At 38.9% G+C, this 19,919-nt stretch overlaps 2 protein-coding genes across 14 annotated transcripts in view; one reads left to right on the plus strand and one right to left on the minus strand.

Moving 5' to 3' along the window:
• Positions 1-19,919, minus strand: part of LOC144010608 (macoilin-1) — a 39,187-nt gene that overhangs the window by 19,043 nt on the left and 225 nt on the right. For 8 of the 13 annotated variants that reach the window (XR_013281269.1, XR_013281268.1, XR_013281267.1 and 5 more), the window contains 4 exons: positions 16,025-16,558; positions 15,816-15,952; positions 15,102-15,280; positions 992-1,230 (listed from right to left, as the gene is read on the minus strand). Coding sequence is in view for 4 of the 13 variants with exons in the window: in XM_077510997.1 (XP_077367123.1) it covers positions 992-1,107 (116 nt within the window). In the remaining 9 variants the exon portion in view is untranslated. Of the gene's footprint in view, positions 1-924; positions 1,231-15,101; positions 15,281-15,815; positions 15,953-16,024; positions 16,559-19,919 lie in introns of those variants that run through there. The other 5 variants (XM_077511007.1, XM_077510998.1, XM_077510999.1 and 2 more) reach the window with 3 other exon arrangements.
• On the plus strand, positions 12,006-19,546 carry rhag (Rh associated glycoprotein). Its single transcript, XM_077511015.1, has 10 exons — positions 12,006-12,272; positions 15,132-15,315; positions 15,823-15,973; positions 16,138-16,285; positions 16,422-16,588; positions 16,664-16,801; positions 16,867-16,988; positions 17,058-17,131; positions 18,124-18,197; positions 18,364-19,546. Exons 1-10 carry the CDS (start codon positions 12,056-12,058, stop codon positions 18,436-18,438), a joined length of 1,350 nt encoding a protein of 449 aa, XP_077367141.1. The 5' UTR covers positions 12,006-12,055; the 3' UTR covers positions 18,439-19,546.

Genomic DNA, 19,919 nt, shown 5'->3' on the forward strand with positions numbered 1-19,919 from the left:
GGTGACTCATAATTTCACAGCGCTACTCAACGGCCGAGTATGTTTTCATTTTCCTCATGAATCAACTTGAGCGTCTAAGACTTCCTATTGCATGCGCTACTATTGTGTTGAAATGAGCTTCTTTTCCATGTGATAATAAGCTGCTTTCACTGAAAATAAACACTCGAGGTTGAATTTCTCCTGCACACTTGCCAAAGGACTTTGGTTGCTCACGGTCACATGTAGAAGGCGGAACAAAACTAACAAAGTACAGAACAAAGAACAAAGTTTTTTTTTTTTTTTTTTTAACATACATGTGTCAACCTAAAAAAACACCTGCTTCTGGTGCTGTATAATATTCGGCCCTAAAAAAAACGCAAACGGGTAAGGCAGTGCTTCTCAATTATTTTCTATTGTACCCCTCAACAAATAATATAATTTGTCGATTTTTTTTTTTATTAAGTATACCTCTGCATAGCACGGTATCTTTATTACAATACAAACAAATGAAAAAAGAAACAACTTTTTTTTTAAGTCTGCAATGTAAAAGTTTGAAGTGCATACATTTTTCTAAAATTCCCTTCAAAAATTTAAATACCACCACTGCCATCTACTGTAAAGGATGTGCAATTACATTTTATTCTAGTACAAAAAAAAAAAAAAAGCATGCTGACCCCCACATATGTGGATTTGCTTATTTGCTATTTTTTTCCCCCCACTATTTTCAATGATCTTTTTTTATATTTATTTACTATATTTTAGAATTTCAATGGCGAACATATTGAATATTCATCTGCTTTTTAAAAATATTTTTTGGCTTAAAAAAACAACATTTTTTGTTCTTCTTCTTCTAATTCCCCCAAATGTATTTCAGTGGATGTTAATTGGGTTGACTGTACAGAAGTTGAATCAAATTATTTTTTTTACACCAGTATCTGGACCCACCTGTAGTGAAAAACTAAAGCAGTCTTACTTCCATTGCGTTAGCAGAGTTGAAAGAAAAGGGGACCACCTGAAGTGGGTGGAGTTAGAAAGGCAGATATGGGGTGAGTCTTTCCTCTGCCAGTGTGTCCAGTGATAGCGGATGTCCTCCCGCTTGGCGGAGCGTGATAAGGCCCATCGTGCCATTCTGTGGCCCTTATCGCCTTCAGCAGTCGGCTACGACTACTGGTGCCAAGGCCACAGGATGCTCTGGACTTCGTGGCATCACTTAGTCCTTCTGGCACTGCTGCACATCCACTGTTTATTTCTCTGTTAGGAAAAAAACGGAGAGTATCATTTTCAAACATCAATATAAGTAATTGTAAACATTTGTTTTAAAAGCTGTTGTAATTTTAGTGACTTTTTTTTTAATGAAAGTTAGGATACAAATCAGTTCGGACCATCAGTGTGTCCAGACTGAAGACATGTTCATTTAGTCTGGTGTGTTATCGCTCTCTGGATCAGAAACAGGATGTCGGGTGGGGGTGAGAGGGCAGTTTACTCCGTTTAAAATGAGTGCCGAAGCTCTGTGCAGCAAAATGAAGAGTTCATCTTCACTGATTTCTACAAAACTAACTTTTGCTTGATGGATCGATCAGAAAGTGCACACAGTTTTCTAGGCGTGTTTATAGTCAAGTCATTTTCCATACCATTGGGAACCCTCATTTCAAGGAACAGGCCACTATACACTGTATAAAAACAAAACTGTAATATAACAGCATTTTACATTTTATTTTACAGTATTTTTCTGCATTTTAAATATTAATTTACAAAAACTAACTAATTAACGTGAAATCACTGCAAAAAAACTATTTAAAAACCAACAAAAAAACTAATTTCTGTAAAGTACTATAGATGGTAGCATTCATTGTGTTAGTATTTATTTTTGATAGGACGTCAAATGAGATATTGAATGTATTGCACATCTGGGTAATATTGCATTGTGTGAAAGGCTATAAGCAGAAATGTATAACATAACATTTTTTTTAAAATGAGATGGAAGACAGGCAAAAAATTAAAAATAAATTTTCCTCATAAGCACTCAAGGTGGCAATCAATTTCTTGCTGCGGTGCGCGAGTCAGGGCCTTCCTTGCTAATCTAGAAGCACTAACCTACATTTACAACCTCAATTGCAATATTTGTTCCCTGAAATTGCGTTAATTCCCAAATGTCTATTTTCTTCATTTTGTAGTGTTTCTCTTGGCTGCACTACATCCATTTTTTTTTTCAAAATCAGATTTTTGTCACCATTTGCCACCAAGTCCGTCTAACCTGCCAAGATTTGTCAGAATCAATACAGCTGGTCCATATAACTCAAACTATATCATCAATTGGACTGTAGCTTTAACCAATCAGATTTGACATTTGTGATCTGCTCCACCATAACGTCAGCATTTTTCAACTGTCTAAGTCATCCATCATGCCAGCCTGTGTTGTTTTTTTCTATGTGCTAACGCTACCCTCAGTGGAAATCTTCATTTAAACAAACAAATTGTGCAAAAGGGAATGCTAAAAGCGCAGGAAATGGTTAAAGTGGGTGTCGGCCAAACACAATGTATGTGATTGTGTAGAAACAAGATGTACTTTTCCGAATGGATATTTAAGTGAAAAATCATGGCATTCATTAAATTAAACAACATTTTTACTACAACATTTTTAAAAATAAAATGAGAGGACTACTACAACAATTTAAAACAAAGCAGTTCTCTCATAAGGGATGCTCTACAGGGACTTAAACACACCATAACTTATCTCTGTTTAGACCACAATACGACACAAATGGGAGGTAAAAAGATTTAAGATGAACATTAAAACATCCCAATTCGACTCCAATACATAAAACCCCTCACTCGACAAAGCGATGAAGATGACATGAAGCAGAACCCCATGGAATTGAATAGATTGTACCGGAAAGCAAGAATTTGTTCTCCTGTTGCTTAAAGACGAACGTATCTGCTCTTTCACAAGCAGAATGTATGCAGCCACTGTGATAAACTACAAAAACAAGAGTTTTGGCCAACAATCCTTTGTTGTCACAGAATCATCAGATTAAAGAGTCAATATCAGTGTAAATAGTTCTTTTTGGACTGGCAGTTCCAGTATAGGAATTCATTTTGTAAATGCATTTTTTTTTGTATGAATATTGGAATCATCATCATTTACAGTTTCAGTCTGTTTTGCTAATCAGTGTACATGCTAAACACTGATGAATATCGTTAACATTCGTACTGTTGTGCCTAACATATCATGAGAAGTGTCCTGGCTGTTACAGCTACATTAAAGTCCACTAAGTAAGTGATTGAATGTTGCCTTGGCAATGAAGGAAATACTATTTTCAGTCAAAATAGACTCAACCATTTCTCATAGCTTCTCACTTACAGGTTTAGTTCTGCTTATGAGCATTGGTGTTCGAGGCTCCGTGGAGGTAACTTGAGCAGGGACTTTTGCTCTGAGAAGATACGCCAAATGCACACAACTAATAGGAATCCATGTCCAGAGAGAACAACCCTGAAACAGTTTGACTTTAGCCACAGGTGCTTCTATGAGCTCGTTTACCTGCCAGTTAAGTAGAAGCACCTGTGGCTAAAGCCAATCTGTGGCAAGGTTTGTACTTTCTGAACCTGGATTCTGCAAGGCTATTTGAATTTGGCTGTGAAAAGTACGCAAATCATTTTAGATATCTCCAACAAGCACCAAACAAGTAAATCAGAAAGTAAAATTACCAATAGTCTATGTTTATGTGAGTTTTTTGCAGCACTTATTCGAAAAGATGGCCCAACTTGAACAAAAATTTAGGTGGATTTTAAGAAAATGAAAGTGTCACCTAAATATGTGACTGATTTGCAATGAGTTTGTTGAAGTTGACTTCATCGTCCTGACAATTATTGTTCAGTTCCTAATTAAATAAACATGCAATCAAAAAAACAATAGGAGGGGTATACGAAGCAAAACAAGGAAGCCCTGCCTACTTTTTTATGACTTTTTAATGGACACTTTCCAATGTTTGACAATAGTATGCTGCCATATGATCTATTGAAATGGATGCAGTCACAATGAAACTTAATCCCTCTGAGAAAATGGCCAAAACATTAGCATGTGGAAGTCTTTGGATGTAATTATTGTTTGAAATGACTTTTGAAATATATTGGATCTCCTATGTCATGAGAATAGATGAAAGACGTCCCCACATAAGGAATTCTATAATATCAATCAGGATAACACACTTATATGACCCATTGTTTGTATTTACTATTTCCAGTGTTTTACAGGATGTTTGACAAGAGCCATTAATCATTATTATATATACAAGTCTTATCCCAATGGCATGGGCTGCCTTGACGTTCGCGTGACAAAAAAAAAACAAAAAAAAACGTTCCCTCCCTTTTTTTCCTCCCTTTTCTACTTTGCCGACATGCCTCAGCCCACCGATCTCTCCACATCCTGTCAATTGAAAGCCCACTCCCCACACTACAGAGTCAGGATGTTTTTCTTTTTTTGTTTTTGTTTTTTTCGGAGCCCCATCCAGCCAAACCTCCCCTCATGTCTATGGGAAGGGTTGGGACCCAATCATTTTGAGTTTTTTTAATAGGATGCAGTGATAACGGTGGCAGGTTGATTGCCACATGGAGCCAAATGAGGAAAGGGTGTGGCGAAGGAGGCCTCAATTAGGGCAGTCGAAAGAATGTGACGCGAGATAAAGCAATTACATGTCGCTGCGGCGAGGAGGATGTTAAATGTCAGGATGGACTGCAGAGGAAGCTTGGATGAATAAAAAAAAAAAAATGAAAACAGGTGTCATTTAGAGGCTCTGCTTGCGCATTTGCAGTTAATGTGACATTCAAAACGATCATTTAGCACATGACATTTGGATGTCGATACTCTGACAACAGGTCAACTCCCACCTTCCCCGCACTCAAAGCAGACGAATAAAATGTCAGCTTAAAAACAGAAGAGGGTCTTATCGTGCATTTCGGGCTTGCAATGGCCTGAGACCAGCGTTCGGCTTGTTTTATCTTGCAAATTGAGGAAACTAGAAAGTAAAGCAACGACTTATCTGCGTGCGCAAGCAAACAGAAGAAGTCCCACGTCGCTGCAAATTAAGACCTCCCCATCCTGCCCACCTCCTCCACAGCTGGTCAGTTGCAAACACACACACACACACACACACACACACACATGCACACACACATCCCCCCCCCCAAATGGGCCGCAAACAGGGTTGAAATAGCTTTGTAGACCCAACAGGCAGGAACCGGCTGTTGTAATCAAGGTATTACGTAATTGTAATCAAAGCACACTACAGTGGAACTTGACAGTTTCAGGACGCTGGACAAGCTTCAATTTATTCATACAAATAAAGTTCTCACACGCAATTAATGGGAATTGATTTAACTTGTCGTCAAACAGTTTTATAGCGACAAAGACCATATGGGATGTATTTTCATAGACAGGTGCACGTGCATAAATGGGTGCATCTTCATTTTCGTAACGGGGTTACATAGCAAAAAAATAAAACAAAATTAAAAAATTTTTTTTTGTAAATTCTATCTTTACATTTTTGTAATTTTAACATTGCACGAGCGTGTTTTCTTTTCCACCGCACCTAGCAATTTGGTGATATAACGTAGACTAGATATTAGACCAGCTAAAAGCAGGTCTAAGTAGTGGCGCATGTGGCGTAACGTGATTTTGGTGGATTTGATTTCTGCGCTCGGTTGATACCTGCAGTAGATATCATCGTATTTCATTCATAAATATGACAATGCCGTGCATCGAAGCCTCTGAATCATTGTAGAAATCACTTAATCATTATTATTAATCATAATGGATCAGTGAATCGGCAGTGTTCTTCACTCCAACAACAGCGCAAAATATTCTCCCCACATCCATCAATGGGATACAGTTTGAACGCACTTTGCACTATACTTGCACTGGTCACGAAGCTCGGGCCCAATGTGTCTGTAAAAGTAACATTAAGATTTCAAATTGCCATCCAAGTGTAAGTTGACATCCATCCATCCATCCATGAATTTTCTGTACCACTTAGGTTGATTGTGTTCATGGGCCAGTTAGATCCTACCCGAGTTGACTTCAACTGGGAGCCGGGGTACATCCTAAACTCCTCAACAGCCAATCACAGGACACACAGAGCTCTATTTTTGCGACCAGCGAAAGTCTGGCACGAGGCACCTTATAAATATGTGCAGGGGCGGGTTAGACCATGTGTTGGTAATTTCGCAGCCGCATGCAAGCTAGCATGTGTGCAGTGGCTCTGATCATTCCCTTTAAATTTATCTTGAGTATGTCCCCTGACCTCATTTAACTATTCCAAAACTACACACAGGAATGAGATTCAAATTCACAATCTCCATATTTTGAGGGGAACTGCTAACTCCATGGCTATCTGGCAGCTGCTAAGTTGAAAAGAAAAATAAAAGAAGAATGAAAGATGCATGAAACATGCAACATGTGACCGGCTGAAGCTACTGCTATTTTACACCATTACACAAGGTATTTACTTACTTTATCAAATAACTTAAGACAAGAAGGATAAGTTGATATCTCTACACACTACTTTTGACACTTCAAAAACAAAACAAATCTTGTTCTGGAACACTTTGAAGTTTTAACATCTAAGTAGGAACTCCGATCATGAGAAGCATTCTATTCCACCTTCTCTTGTTGAAGTGCTGAAATTTCCTAGCTTCCTGGAATGCAGCATTACCACCTTGTCCATTAACATTCTTTCTAAATGTATAATTATGATCTTGTGTGCTGTTTTATCAACACAAATAATTAAAAACTGAGGCAATGTGACAAACTATGTGCACTGCTCAAACAAGGGAGATAACTGTACAGCGTCTATAGCATAAATAGCTCCTGCAATACGATGACAGTTTGCGATTGTTCTTGATTACTAACATCTAACATGCTGATTAGCCACCAGTGGAGACTTTCCTCTGAACTCCAATTTTGCTTATCAGAATGGGCAACTGCTCGCCTGAACTCCTGACACAGGAAATGTGGTTTGGAGTGTATGTTGTTCATAGTGGGGTAAGCAAAAGAGGAGTTTCATAATTGCTGTCCTTTGTATTTCAGGTGGTGCATCTTTGCTATAAAACAGCTGATATTCTTACTATGAAAGAAACATGTATGGGAAGTATCCATCCATCCATCCATTTTCTTGACCGCTTATTCCTCACAAGGGTCGCGGGGGCTGCTGGCGCCTATCTCAGCTGGCTCTGGGCAGTAGGCAGGGGACACCCTGGACTGGTTGCCAACCAATCGCAGGTATGGGAAGTAATTAAAATTAATTTAGGCCACTTCATATAACCAAAAAATCTCAGTTTAATCTGAAAAAAAAAACAACAACACATAGGTGATGTGTAAATTTTAGTTGCTATCGTTAGCTAATTTAGTAGTTGACAATGTTAGCTAAGCTAATTTAGCAGTTGACAACGTTAGCAATACGAAGGGAACAGGGAACACACCGTTTTGCTAGCCTAGAGGTCGAATCACACTAGTTCATAATTTAAAAGTACAGGAGTTCAACAAATACTGTACTTTTAATACATGTATGTAACTTAAGTATATAGCTCTGGCTCAATGTAAGTTTTAGACAACAACACTGTTAGCTTTTAACCAGTCCTGACGTCACAACCAAAAACAGGAAGTGGAGCAGGAGCCTTTAGTTGCTAATACACTCTGGCTATTCGGTGGATGATGTAATCATGTATCTCGTCCTTAAACAGAAGTATAATTTCAAATGTGTTTAATAATAATTAAATAATAAAATGTGTTTATTTAGGTCAGTTCTTACTGGATGCCAAACACAACTTGGGCGTAACGTGCGAATTGGACTGCTTCCACATCTGATGTGACCCCCGACATAATTTCCAACATTGAAGTTTAAACACGAACGAAAACAATCAGCTGTTATTTAAGGAAGTTGCTTGTATGTCTGTTTTGAACCGGCTGCTGTATTGGAATAGTGAAGTCATGGCACGTCAAGATAAGATACATTTGGAGTACCTCCACAGGAAATTTGTGCCACGGAGTAAGCAGAGTAAAGAGATTCTAAAGTGCAAGGACGCGGCTCTTAAATAATTCATAAATCAGAGTGGATGAGACGGCTTGTTTCATATTGAATATTAATTGTTCATCTTCCCTTCCCATGAAATTTAGGACAATTGTATGGCAGAAACTCTTTCTAAAATACTTATACTAGCTGAGGACCAACCTCACATTCCAAATGTCACTGCAGTTATATCAATACAGTATTTATATTTATATTCATAATGTCATATGTACCTGCTGATTGATTATTGCCAACGGACAATAGGAGACTTTGTTCTCTCCTTTGTGGCCATTCTTGACAATCACATCATGTTTTTGTGGTTCAATAAAGAATAATGCAATATAGTAGGGGTGTTAAAACAAAAATCGATTCGGCGATATATCGCGATACTACATCGCGCGATTCTCGAATCGATTCAATAATCGGCAGAATCGATTTTTATTTTTTTATTTTTTTATTTATTTATTTATTTATTTATTTTTTTTTTTTTTAGGATTCACAACTTGAGCATGGAAGAATGTTATATGAATGGAACATTAAGCCTTAATATTTTATTTTAATGCTGTTCAAACATGAAACAGATTACAACCTCTATAAGACTGAAATTTCAGATAAATAAATAATACATTTTCATATAAATCTTACACTCTACAAGCTTACTGATTAGTATTTTCTAAATTTGAATGAAAAAAAATCGCAACAATCGACTTATAAATTCGTATCGGGATTAATCGGTATCGAATCGAATCGTGACCTGTGAATCGTGATACGAATCGAATCGTCAGGTAGTAGGCAATTCACACCCCTACAATATAGTATTACAGTAACTATTGACCAACAATTAATCAGTGCTAAAAGCGCTCAAAATGTCTGTCTCCACCATTACGCAACATATAGTAGGACAAACGATCTTTGGTCCATCTGGCGCAATCATGAATCTTATTGTATCCGATAATGAGAGGGGTCAACAAGCACTTGAAGCAGACTTCTTGCATCGGGACATTCCCAGAAAAGTTTGAACCAACCAGATGTGCGGGTCAAATGGAGGTTCAACACTTTATGTGTCGAATTACTTCTTGATTAAAACCAAGGGAAACGCAGTTGCGTCGAAGTAGTAAAGGCAGATTGATGTGATCAGTAGTTATAAAACATTCTTGGCAAACGGTGAAGTACTTTGTCATCATCCTGAGGGGTCCTGCTAGATAAGGCTGCTACGTGTTCATGCGAAGCGGTGTATGTAGATCCTCTGGGGGTCAACACAACATTCCTCACTTAGGAGGAATCCACCATATAGATATGCACGTTATATTCTCGATACAATCCAGAAGCTGTTGTTGTGACAGACGCATACCAGGCATATTCCAGCCAGTTCTGTCGTTAATCAGTGATGCAAAGCCGTTTTATGTCAGACGCCCTACGGTTCGTATGCATTTTCACTTCTGCAGAAGCTGCAAGCCTCCCAAATGGCAAGCGTGTGGTTCAATGCTAGGTAAGTTGTTGTTGCTAAGAGATTGTCATACCTCTTGGGAAATAGCTGCGACTCCGCAGCTGAAAGAGTCGCCACTCGGACTGTTTGGGCAGCTGGCAAGACAGCAAGCTGTACAGTAAACAAGCTTGCATGCATGCTGTCGGCATTTAGACCAATCCACATGACATGAAGTATTCGCTGAAGCGAGCTAATCTCGTTAGCTTAGAATTGTCTCAAATATAAGAGGGGTGATCAAATGAAAAGTGATTCTGAGGGCATAATCGCGAGTGCAAGGCGATCTCCAATTGCTCACATGACTACTAGAGCTGTCAAAAGTAATACCATTCGATTATGAAATTAATCGACAAGTATGTTAGAACAATTGTTTAACATAAAATACCCCAAATCCTTTGATTTCAACCTCTCAACAGCAATTATTCTGATTTCTCTAGTCCTTCATGCAAATATTTTTGTGCTTACTCAAAATAAGATATTTGAAAACGTTTATTTTGGAAAACAATGACCAAACTGAATATATTTGAAACAGGTTGTTAAGCTATTGCTTGTCCTTTAGTTGTTCTTTTTATCACTGAAACAATACCAAATAAACATCGATATTTGATTAATAAACAGTAATTGGAGAAAAAAATGTGAGCCACTTCAATTGACTTTGAAACATAACAATTACATTTCCTTTAGTTCCTATGACAAAATGAATTCTAAATCCAAAAAAATAAACAAAAAAAGACCTGCCATGTGTCGTGTTCCGACAGAATGTTCACTAAATATAAAACTACTCAAAGAATGCCTCCATTGGAGGCTCAGTGGAGGTTCTACAAGGGCAGCAATAATAGTCGGCAAAATTGGAAAGGGAAAGAGGACTGTTGATGTTGACATTATTAATAGAAAACAAGCAGCATGTGACTGTCAAGGATGAATGACTGTGCTAAGTGGACCATAAGTCCTGCCATTCAAGTTTGCCTTTCAAACAATACACGCAGCCACTGCCAAATAGCAGAGAAAAACCTTAGCGTGTGCATTCATGGAGTAATAAGTGTTTCTGTTATCTCTCAACATTTGGAAGTCATTTCCCCAAATACGCTCGGAAAATTGCTCCAAAACAAACAGAAATGTGGCATTGATGAACTACTCGGCTCATTCATGAAAGTCTCGAGGCCCGAAAAACAGAGACCTCCGTACTCGGGCTAGTGTTCCCTGAGCCAACCATGGGAGGTGTGGATCAGAACCTGTAGGCCCAATCAGAGCTGTCGGCGTGGGAAAGTGGGGAATGAAGACACTTTTGCCCAGTTGTTGTGCAAGCAGGCTTACAAATAGAACTAGAGATATTTGCTCGCATGCCTCGCGGTGATTAAGTGCCTTTTGTGAGACTTGTGGCAACTAATTTACATTCAGATTATTGGAATGCAAAGAGTTTAACCATTTTTAATTGCTTGCTACTAGTCAACTGTTAATACAGAACACCCCAGAACAATACCAGAATGAGTACCAAGGACTAATACCACTAGTACTGTGAAATAATTTTAAAAGAAAATGTACTATGTACTGTATCCCAATATAGCATTTGTACTTAAAATTGCATGAAATTAATGCCAAATTGCCAATTATTTTGTATTTTTATAAAATACATATTTTGTACTGAACACACAAAAAAATGAATTTTAATAGTACCTTGAAATAAGCCTGGATATTGTTTTGATTGTCCTGCCAATCTTTCAACATAGCAATGATCTCAGCAGGAACATATACAAATCAACAAAATGGCTTGACCTGAAGAAAATCAAAGCCCAGACCTATATCCAATTGCAAATACTGCCAAGTCCATATGTGCCATGATGATAGATTCCTATCCACAAAGACTGAATCAACAACTCAATTCAGGCAATTGTTGGTATTTTTGTACATTTATATATTATGTATATTTAGATCAGATAAACATAATATTTTAAGGGGGTGTGTACACTTTCTATATCCACTGTATCTTAAGACCTCTAAACTAGGGATGAGAGAGTACCGATACGAGGCGTCAGTAATCAAGACCGCCTATAACACTAATTAGAAGAACAGAAAATTACTATTCATTTCATGCATTTTAATCATGTTATTGTTTGTTTGTTTTTTGTATCAAAACGTATTACTGGTATCTGTACTGGTATCGGTCCGAAATAAAGCGTTATCGAATAATCCTACTCTAAACATGAAATTGTTGTCAGCAATCACAAAGTTAAATACGAGTGAAGTGTGGACTACAGTACTGTAGTAGTCACTCCACTTTGCTTTTTTGGCTCTGCCACATCAAGCAGAGAGGAAACCCATCCCTGAAAATGAACGAGTGGGGGGGAAGGGGCGTAAAGTATCAGGGCGGGTGTTCATCATCAAGCAGGCCCGAGACCTCTGCTCCGTCATTGGTCACACCAAAACCCCGCATCAGTTTAAAAGCAGACGCCACTTTCTTCCCTCCCTTCACTCAGTCAGCCATCGAGGCCCTTTGCGCGCATTTGCGTGTGCGTTTGAGCACGTTCCTGCGTGTATGTGTACAGACAGACAACTGTATCGAGTGGGACCCGGGATGCCTGCGTACGCCACCAACATGAGACTCAAGTTCCCCATCGTGGCCTTGGCTTTGGAGGTTATCACCATCATCCTGTTTGCGGTCTTTGTGGTTTACGATGACGGCAAAGCTCACGGCCACGACGCGCACGGCAACGACACGGGCCACCAAGAGCCGCCTATGCAGCTCTATCCCAGTAAGTGGAACTGGTGCTGCTGGTTTGCTGAGGGATGCTATTATGACTCACTATGACTTTGGCGGACTGTTGGGTTGCAGACTGTCTGGAAATACATATATTTAAAAAAATGCTTTTAAGAGAGATCATTTGAAAATAGGGGTGTCAGGCAATCAAAATTTTTAATAGAAATTAATCACATGACTTCAATAGTTAACTTGTGATTAATCACAAATTTTATATCTGTTCTAAATGTACAATAAAATATTTTTTCTAAGTTTTTATACTCTTCCTAACAAAGTGGGCATACAATTGTGAAACTAAATATAGCTGCATTTTTTAGTCATTGATACAATAATTTCATAATCCATAAAAATATGAGTTAAAATTAAAAAGACGCACTACTGTAAAAAAGAAGTGTGATATTGATTTGTGTTGGGGTCCTTTTTCTGCCACTAGATGGCATAATTGCATCTGTCAGACATTGGTGACAGCTCAGTGCATTTTTCTTTTCATATTAAGAGCTATTTCATCTTTAACACAAAGTAACTTTTGAAATACTGCACATTTTTTAAATTTTAAAATACAACTTGACCCCAGTCTCCACAAACATATGCATTATTATTACATTTATTTCTGCTAAATTTTGACGTGGACGTGTCTACTGTGTTGTGACCGGAATTCCCCCAGTAGAGGCTTTCCAAGGGGTGGTCATTAATCGCACGTAAAAAAAAATTAGTGGCGTTAAAGGCACTTTAAATTAACGCACTAATTTTTACACATATTATGAAAAATTTCCAGTGATGATGCGCAGCTCTTAATTTGGGTGTGGCAGGTGTGAAGCACAGAGATAAGCTCAGCGCTGCGTCCATATCGTCTGCTACTGTGAAAAGCCTAAAACGAGCCAAGACATATAACCAGTGAGACAATTTACTGACACTTTTATGGCAAAAAAAAAAAGATTTCAAGCATCCTTCCTTACATTCATATCGCACTCCATTCGTTGGCCAAGTGGGAGCATCGCTACTGGTGAGCGTTACCTAACGTCTGGGCTTGACGCCAGACGCCGTGGCTTCATCCCAATTTTAGCGCCTCATATTCAGTTGCGCTGCTCAAACTAGATGCGAACTACTGTAAATCATCATTTCAGTTGTGGCATTTTTTTGTAGATAAATTAAAGCCTCAGATGTAATATTCAATCATCCATCCAGTCCATGCATATTGTAAATTGGCCGCAGTGCCAGCTTATATTTAAAAAAAAAAACAACAACAAAAACAACAACCTACAAACAGGAAGACATGCAACTATTTGGATGGATGATTTCACAGCTTGCTGTATGACTGCTTCTCTGACTTCCTGTGTAACTGGATGGTTGTTTAATAGAGTTTGAGGAGCAACGCAATCAAATTAGGGTCACATTTTAAAGTAATGCTGAAGTCATTCAAAAGTTATTCAAGGTCCTGAACATAGCAAAGATTCAGGTTTAAAGAGGACATTGGCAGGGGCAATGTTTTGATAGGCAATGTTTAGGGCTGTCACTATCAAATATTTTTGGAATCTATCGGTTAATTGAATAATCAGATGTACTTTAATTCAAAATAAAAATTTATTTCGAAAGTATTTTCTCCCCATGTCGACGGTTTATTAACCAATTATTTTTATTTGGTCCCGTTTAGTGATTTAAAAAAAAGTTTTTTTGGTAATTGTTTTACAAAATAGCAAATGTTTTCAAATGTCTTATTTTAAATAAATACAAAATAAAATTGGTTTGCCTTCATGAAGGACTACCGAAATTAGAGAATAATTACTGCTGAGCTTTTTGTACAATTATAATCTAAATAATGACTCTAAACAATTACTCTATTACTAAAATAGCTGTTGATTAATTTGATAATCGATTACTTGTCAATTAACTGATTACTTTTGACACCTCTACAAAGCTTTAAAATCATACTTACTGTTAAAACATAATGCACGAGAGAGAGAGAGAGAGAGAGAGAGAGAGAGAGAGAGAAAGATAGACATGAAGGTATAGATAGATAGATAGATAGATAGATAGATAGATAGATGTCTGAGCAAACATACAGGCCTCTTCAGTTTCCTAATTCGAGTAGAAGCTTTAAAAATTGTCCCCTTTCAACATCATCTGAATAAGCAATCATCATACAAATCGAGGACTGCTGTGTCCTGTTCAGACAATACTGGCTGCCATTAAATCTGTTCTACGAAAAGAAAATTACTTCTATAGTCTTTGTGCTCTGATGTTATTTCCATGGATGGAGCTCATCACATTAAGTTTAAGATTCCAATTTGCTGTCTTTGAGGGAACACTCATCATCAACAATGACCTTCCCCACTTGAGATGGGAGTATCATTGTTGTTTTGAATCGAAGCCTCCAAGTGTGAGTGAAAAAATAAAACCCAAAACATGCTACATACTTCAAGAGATGCTTCGCTTCTCCCAAAATACATTCTCCTCGCTCTCCCATACTCCGTCTAAACCTATTAGGGTCATATGCTCTTCATAGAAGCAGAACAAGGCCGCTAACTCGGCTGAAACAGCGAGAGCTTTTTCCCCCCTGTATCTCATTGAGTGTGATTAAATTGCTTTTCAAGCCAACAGGTCACGGCTGACAAAACAGCTCCTGTATAAGGAAACGACTCCTGGGATCCCCACCAGCGGCCAATAAATGATTTCAATAGCTCAAATGAGCGTGCAGGAAATTAATAGCGTGAGGTCTGTTCTGAATTGAACGCATCACGTAATAAATTGTTCCATCTAATCCAATATCGCCGCCGCCGAGCGTTTATCCGCGGCCGTATGGCGACTTGCGCGACAAAGCACTTACCGCCCTCCCTCCTTTCCTGTGTGTCTGCAGTGTTCCAGGATGTCCACGTTATGATCTTCATCGGTTTTGGCTTCTTGATGACCTTTCTGAAAAGATATGGCTTCAGCAGCGTGGGCGTCAATCTGCTGCTGGCCGCCTTCGGCCTGCAGTGGGGCCTCCTCATGCAGGGCATTTGGCACCTGGATGACGGCAAAATTAAGATCAACATTTTTAAGTAAGGCCAGCATCTGCACTTGAGTCAAAATTCGTAGAGTTTCCACTATTTCCCATACCAAGATTCTTTAAATTTGAAATATATTCTGGTTAATATTGTGGAATATGAATAAAGCAGCTAAATCCACCTGCTTTTGTCACTTCCTGTCGACTGAAAATGACATCACAGTTGTCAGGTAACAGCCAATCACAGCTCAGCTTGCAAACGTCACATAACCAAACTCAGACAACAGGTGAGCCGCGATTGGTCGTCAACTCAGCCCTGACCAACTGTGATGTCATTCTTAATCTACAGCAAGTGACAAAATGACCGCCCTCTGAGATGGATTTTGCTGCCTAATTCATATTTCACAAACACAATATTAATCAAATCAGAATGCTGGTTTTATACAAAATATTTTAAAGAAAACGTTTGGGTTGACTTCCCCTGTTTGAACCCCCACTTGTATCCCTCCCTGTTATACTATAGTAAACTGTTTTCCTGACAACTCGTCTTCTCACCTTGTAGAATCATCAACGCAGACTTCAGCACGGCCACAGTGCTGATCTCTTTCGGCGCAGTTCTCGGGAAGACCAGTCCTGTACAGTTGCTCATCATGACCATCCTGGAGATCACCATCTTCTCCATCAACGAGCATCTGGTGGCAGAAATCATGGGGGTGAGTTGATCAACAATAAAATAAGCACTGAGGAATAAAATTACTTCTTACCTTGAGCAGCAAAATCCGTCGTTCCTAAATCATGTTCCTAAATTCTTATCAGGAGACTTATCGAGCACAGCAACTAAAAAAATAACAGTGTAACAATTCACTTCTCTTTCCAGGCTAATGATGTCGGGGCCTCCATGATCATCCACGCCTACGGAGCCTATTTCGGTTTGGCTGTGGCTCGAGTACTTTACCGACCCGGTCTGAGGAACGGGCACGAGAATGACGGCTCTGTTTACCATTCTGATCTGTTTGCCATGATCGGTAAAAGAAAAGTTCTACTATTGTCAAGTCAACGTTCCTGACGTTCCACAGCTTGCTTATTGTTCATTTCCGCCATCTAGTGGACACAAATGTCACTGCATCTTCAACACTGCTTGAACTGTGTTTACCTCAACAGGGACGGTGTTCCTCTGGATGTTCTGGCCCAGTTTTAACTCAGCCATTGCCGACCCGGGCTTCACCCAGCTGACTGCGGTGATCAACACCTACCTCTCCCTGGCCGCCTGCGTCCTCTCGGCCTACGCCATCTCCAGCCTGGTGGAGCACAAAGGAAAATTGGACATGGTCGGATCAACTTTCCTGCCAGTGAAATGTGACTTCATCATCATTTTGACCCGTTTTTTCGTCTTAATTGTACAGGTACACATTCAGAACGCCACCCTGGCCGGTGGTGTTGCCGTGGGAACGTGCGCCGACATGAACATTGGGCCCTTTGGGGCCATGCTGATCGGATTAGTGGCTGGCATCATTTCCACACTGGGCTTCAAGTACCTGACTGTGAGTTTGGAAATTACAACATGTAAATATTCAATTTAAAATATTTTTTTCTGTTTTCTCCGCAGCCTGTTCTGGCGTCTAATTTAGGCATCCAGGATACCTGCGGTGTACACAATCTGCATGGCATGCCGGGCATCCTGGGTGGCTTGGCTGGTATTGTGGCTGTGGCTTTGGGGAAAAAGGACGGGTAAGTTTCGGCAATTCAAATATGGCTGTGCTTAGTTTGTGTTTTAAAATCCAAATTGTTCCCCTTTAGAGGGAGCGCTACCATGCAAGCCGCTGCTTTGGCTTCATCCCTCGGGTTCGCTTTGGTCGGAGGGGCTATCACAGGTGGGTGGAGATGAGAAGTAACACTTCATTAACATATCTATTACAGTTTCAACCCGTCCAAGATACATGAAAAGCTAATGGCACCAAACCAAGGGGAATAAAGAGCTGGGGGGGGAAAAAAATGCAATTTCCAAACTATCCTCATATGAGGGGGCACAGTGTGGGATATGGGGAAAAAAAGCACATAGCGGAATAATAATAAAAATTATTACAAAAAAACTCCAAGACTTGCACATGTGGGAGGAATGGTTGAGGGAGGCTGTCAAGCATTTGCAACCTTTTTAAAGCGGGCACATCTACAGTACACCTGGATTGTCACTGGGGGGAGGAGAGCCAATGAATTAGGTGGTGATAATAGGGTTATGTATGCGTTGATGATCGTGTGTGTGTATGCATAAGCCTGCGTCCGACTGCTCATGCATCTCGTCTTGTTGCCATGGAGACAGTCCTGTCTGGTCTAATCAAATATGAAGCACAAGACAATGTCAGGAAACAAGTTTGGCAATTTTGTGTCGCAAATCTGGCTAGTGTTATGTTTGGTGTGAAATTCTTTGTTGGAGTTTGTCATGAAATTTGCCACAAAAAATTCTGCTTTTAAACCAAAATAGCAAACTTCCTGTTCAATTTTCAGGCATGGGTCCTGATAGATATGGCCACCCATTTTAATTGAAGTTAGATTTTTGTTTTTATAACTTTCCAGGTGGAGCTACTGAGCGACATATTTGCTCTAGTTTGGGATGTTAAAATATATACCTAATATATAAATTGTACATTTTTTGAGTATGTCGAAAAATGTGATGATTAACAAACAAAAAAGTCACGTTATAAGTGCATCAATCCAAGATGGCCTCTTCCGACTATGACTCTCTGGATTACTATCCTTGCAAAGGCATTAAGATGAAATATTTCAGGGCTTACATTCAAATTGTGACAAGTTACTCGAAAAGAGCAAGATCCAAGGTGACTGAAAATGTGCTTCCCCGGTTTCTCAGGTTTATTAATGAAGGTGCCTATCTGGGGGCAACCACCAGACCAGAACTGCTTTGATGACTCCATTTACTGGGAGGTAAGAAATCCTTTATTCCAGAGATGGTAGCTGTAAAAGCTTAATATTCCGCATGATTAAATGTGAAATTCAGGACCATATTTGCGCTCTAACCAGGTAGTGCCTGAATAATAATATAACAGCCTTTAGGATGGTATTGATATTTTTTCAAATAATTCTTTTCCAGGTCCCTGCAGAAGAAGAGGAGAATGAGGAGAGCTTGGCTCACGCAGATCACTCGAAGAACAAAGCAGATGTTTAAAAAATTGGAAAAAAAAAACATAGCACTATATCAGGGACTATTATTGCTCCACTATGCTCTTAAAATTGCAGTTCAGTATGAATTGAGACATTACAGCTCCCTGGATAACACAGCATGATTGTTTTCACATAGTAGGGGTCGGCATTATTAGTCAGTTAACCGATCATCACGAATTTCACTGATTGTATGAGATTGAAACATGAGGTATGAAGCAGGGACATCATAGAGGGATATTAAGCTACATCCATGGAGACAACTGTCAATATTTAAAGAGAAATAGAGAAAATCTTCTTATTAAAAATGTATATTTTATCAAAAACAACCATCTGGGTTGTTTTTTATTTTTGACACTGAAATCAACAGTTCACAAATGAATCATCGCTCAATGCTGGAACACAGCAACACTTGTAAGTTTTTTTCTGTATTTACTTTAATGAACTAGAAGCATGTTTTTTTTTATATAAATATTATCATTTTTATTATTTTTACATATTAGTACAGTGTGTGTATTTTTTAGTTTTCAAGTACAATGTTATCCTTTCACATGAGTAACACTTTGGGGAAAGACAGGGATGGAAGAGTGACCTCATCACACTTATCTTTATCTGTTCAATGTTCCTGTGATGAACCAACATGTGTGTGTACTGTGTGTGTGTCGATCGACACTGAGGCTCATTTTGTTACTATTACGTAAAATGTATTCTTACATTGTACATAATGTCACACTTTCGCTGATTGACATGGTCAGTTTGGTTGTAGCCTTGCAGTTTAAAATGAACCGGTACACAACTTCTATTTTTCCAGACGTCAATAAATAAGAGAGGACAAAAGTTGCATTATAAACACTTTTTCATACAAATTACATCTGCACACAAATGAGCCTTCTTTTGCGCTTTATAACACAAAAAATAAGCGCTGCGGGTGAGATCAAACTGACTACATTTCCTAGTTAGTAATCAATTCTTCTGCTTTTGCTTTGTCATACTTGGTGTGACGCCGAGACCAATGAAAAGCATCAAAATTTTGTATTTTTTATAAAGTGCTCATTGTATTTGTATAATGAATGTACTAACATTGCCGTAATAAAACATTTTGTACATTATAAAAATGTGTTTGGTTTGAGACGTCATTATGAGAAACTATAGAATGAGCTAGTACAACAAATAGCAGTCCTGATTCGGAAGGCTCTGGGCAGATTACATTGACATGGCAGCACATAGAGCAGTAGTGTCCAAACTCGGTCCTCAAGGGCCGGAGTCCTGCAGGTGTCAGATGTTTCTCTTCTTCAACACACCTAAAGCTCATCAGCAAGCTCTACATAAGCCTTATAACAATCCTGTTCATTGGAAACAGGTGCGTTAGAGCAGGGAAACATCCAAAAGCTTCAGGACTCCGGCCCTCGAGGACCGAGTTTGGATATCACACTGACATAGAGATTTAAAAAATAAATAAATGTGATTGTAAATGTAGGTCATTGCTTC

Source organism: Festucalex cinctus, chromosome 21 (genome assembly GCF_051991245.1).
Source record: "Festucalex cinctus isolate MCC-2025b chromosome 21, RoL_Fcin_1.0, whole genome shotgun sequence".
Classification (NCBI taxonomy): domain Eukaryota; kingdom Metazoa; phylum Chordata; class Actinopteri; order Syngnathiformes; family Syngnathidae; genus Festucalex; species Festucalex cinctus.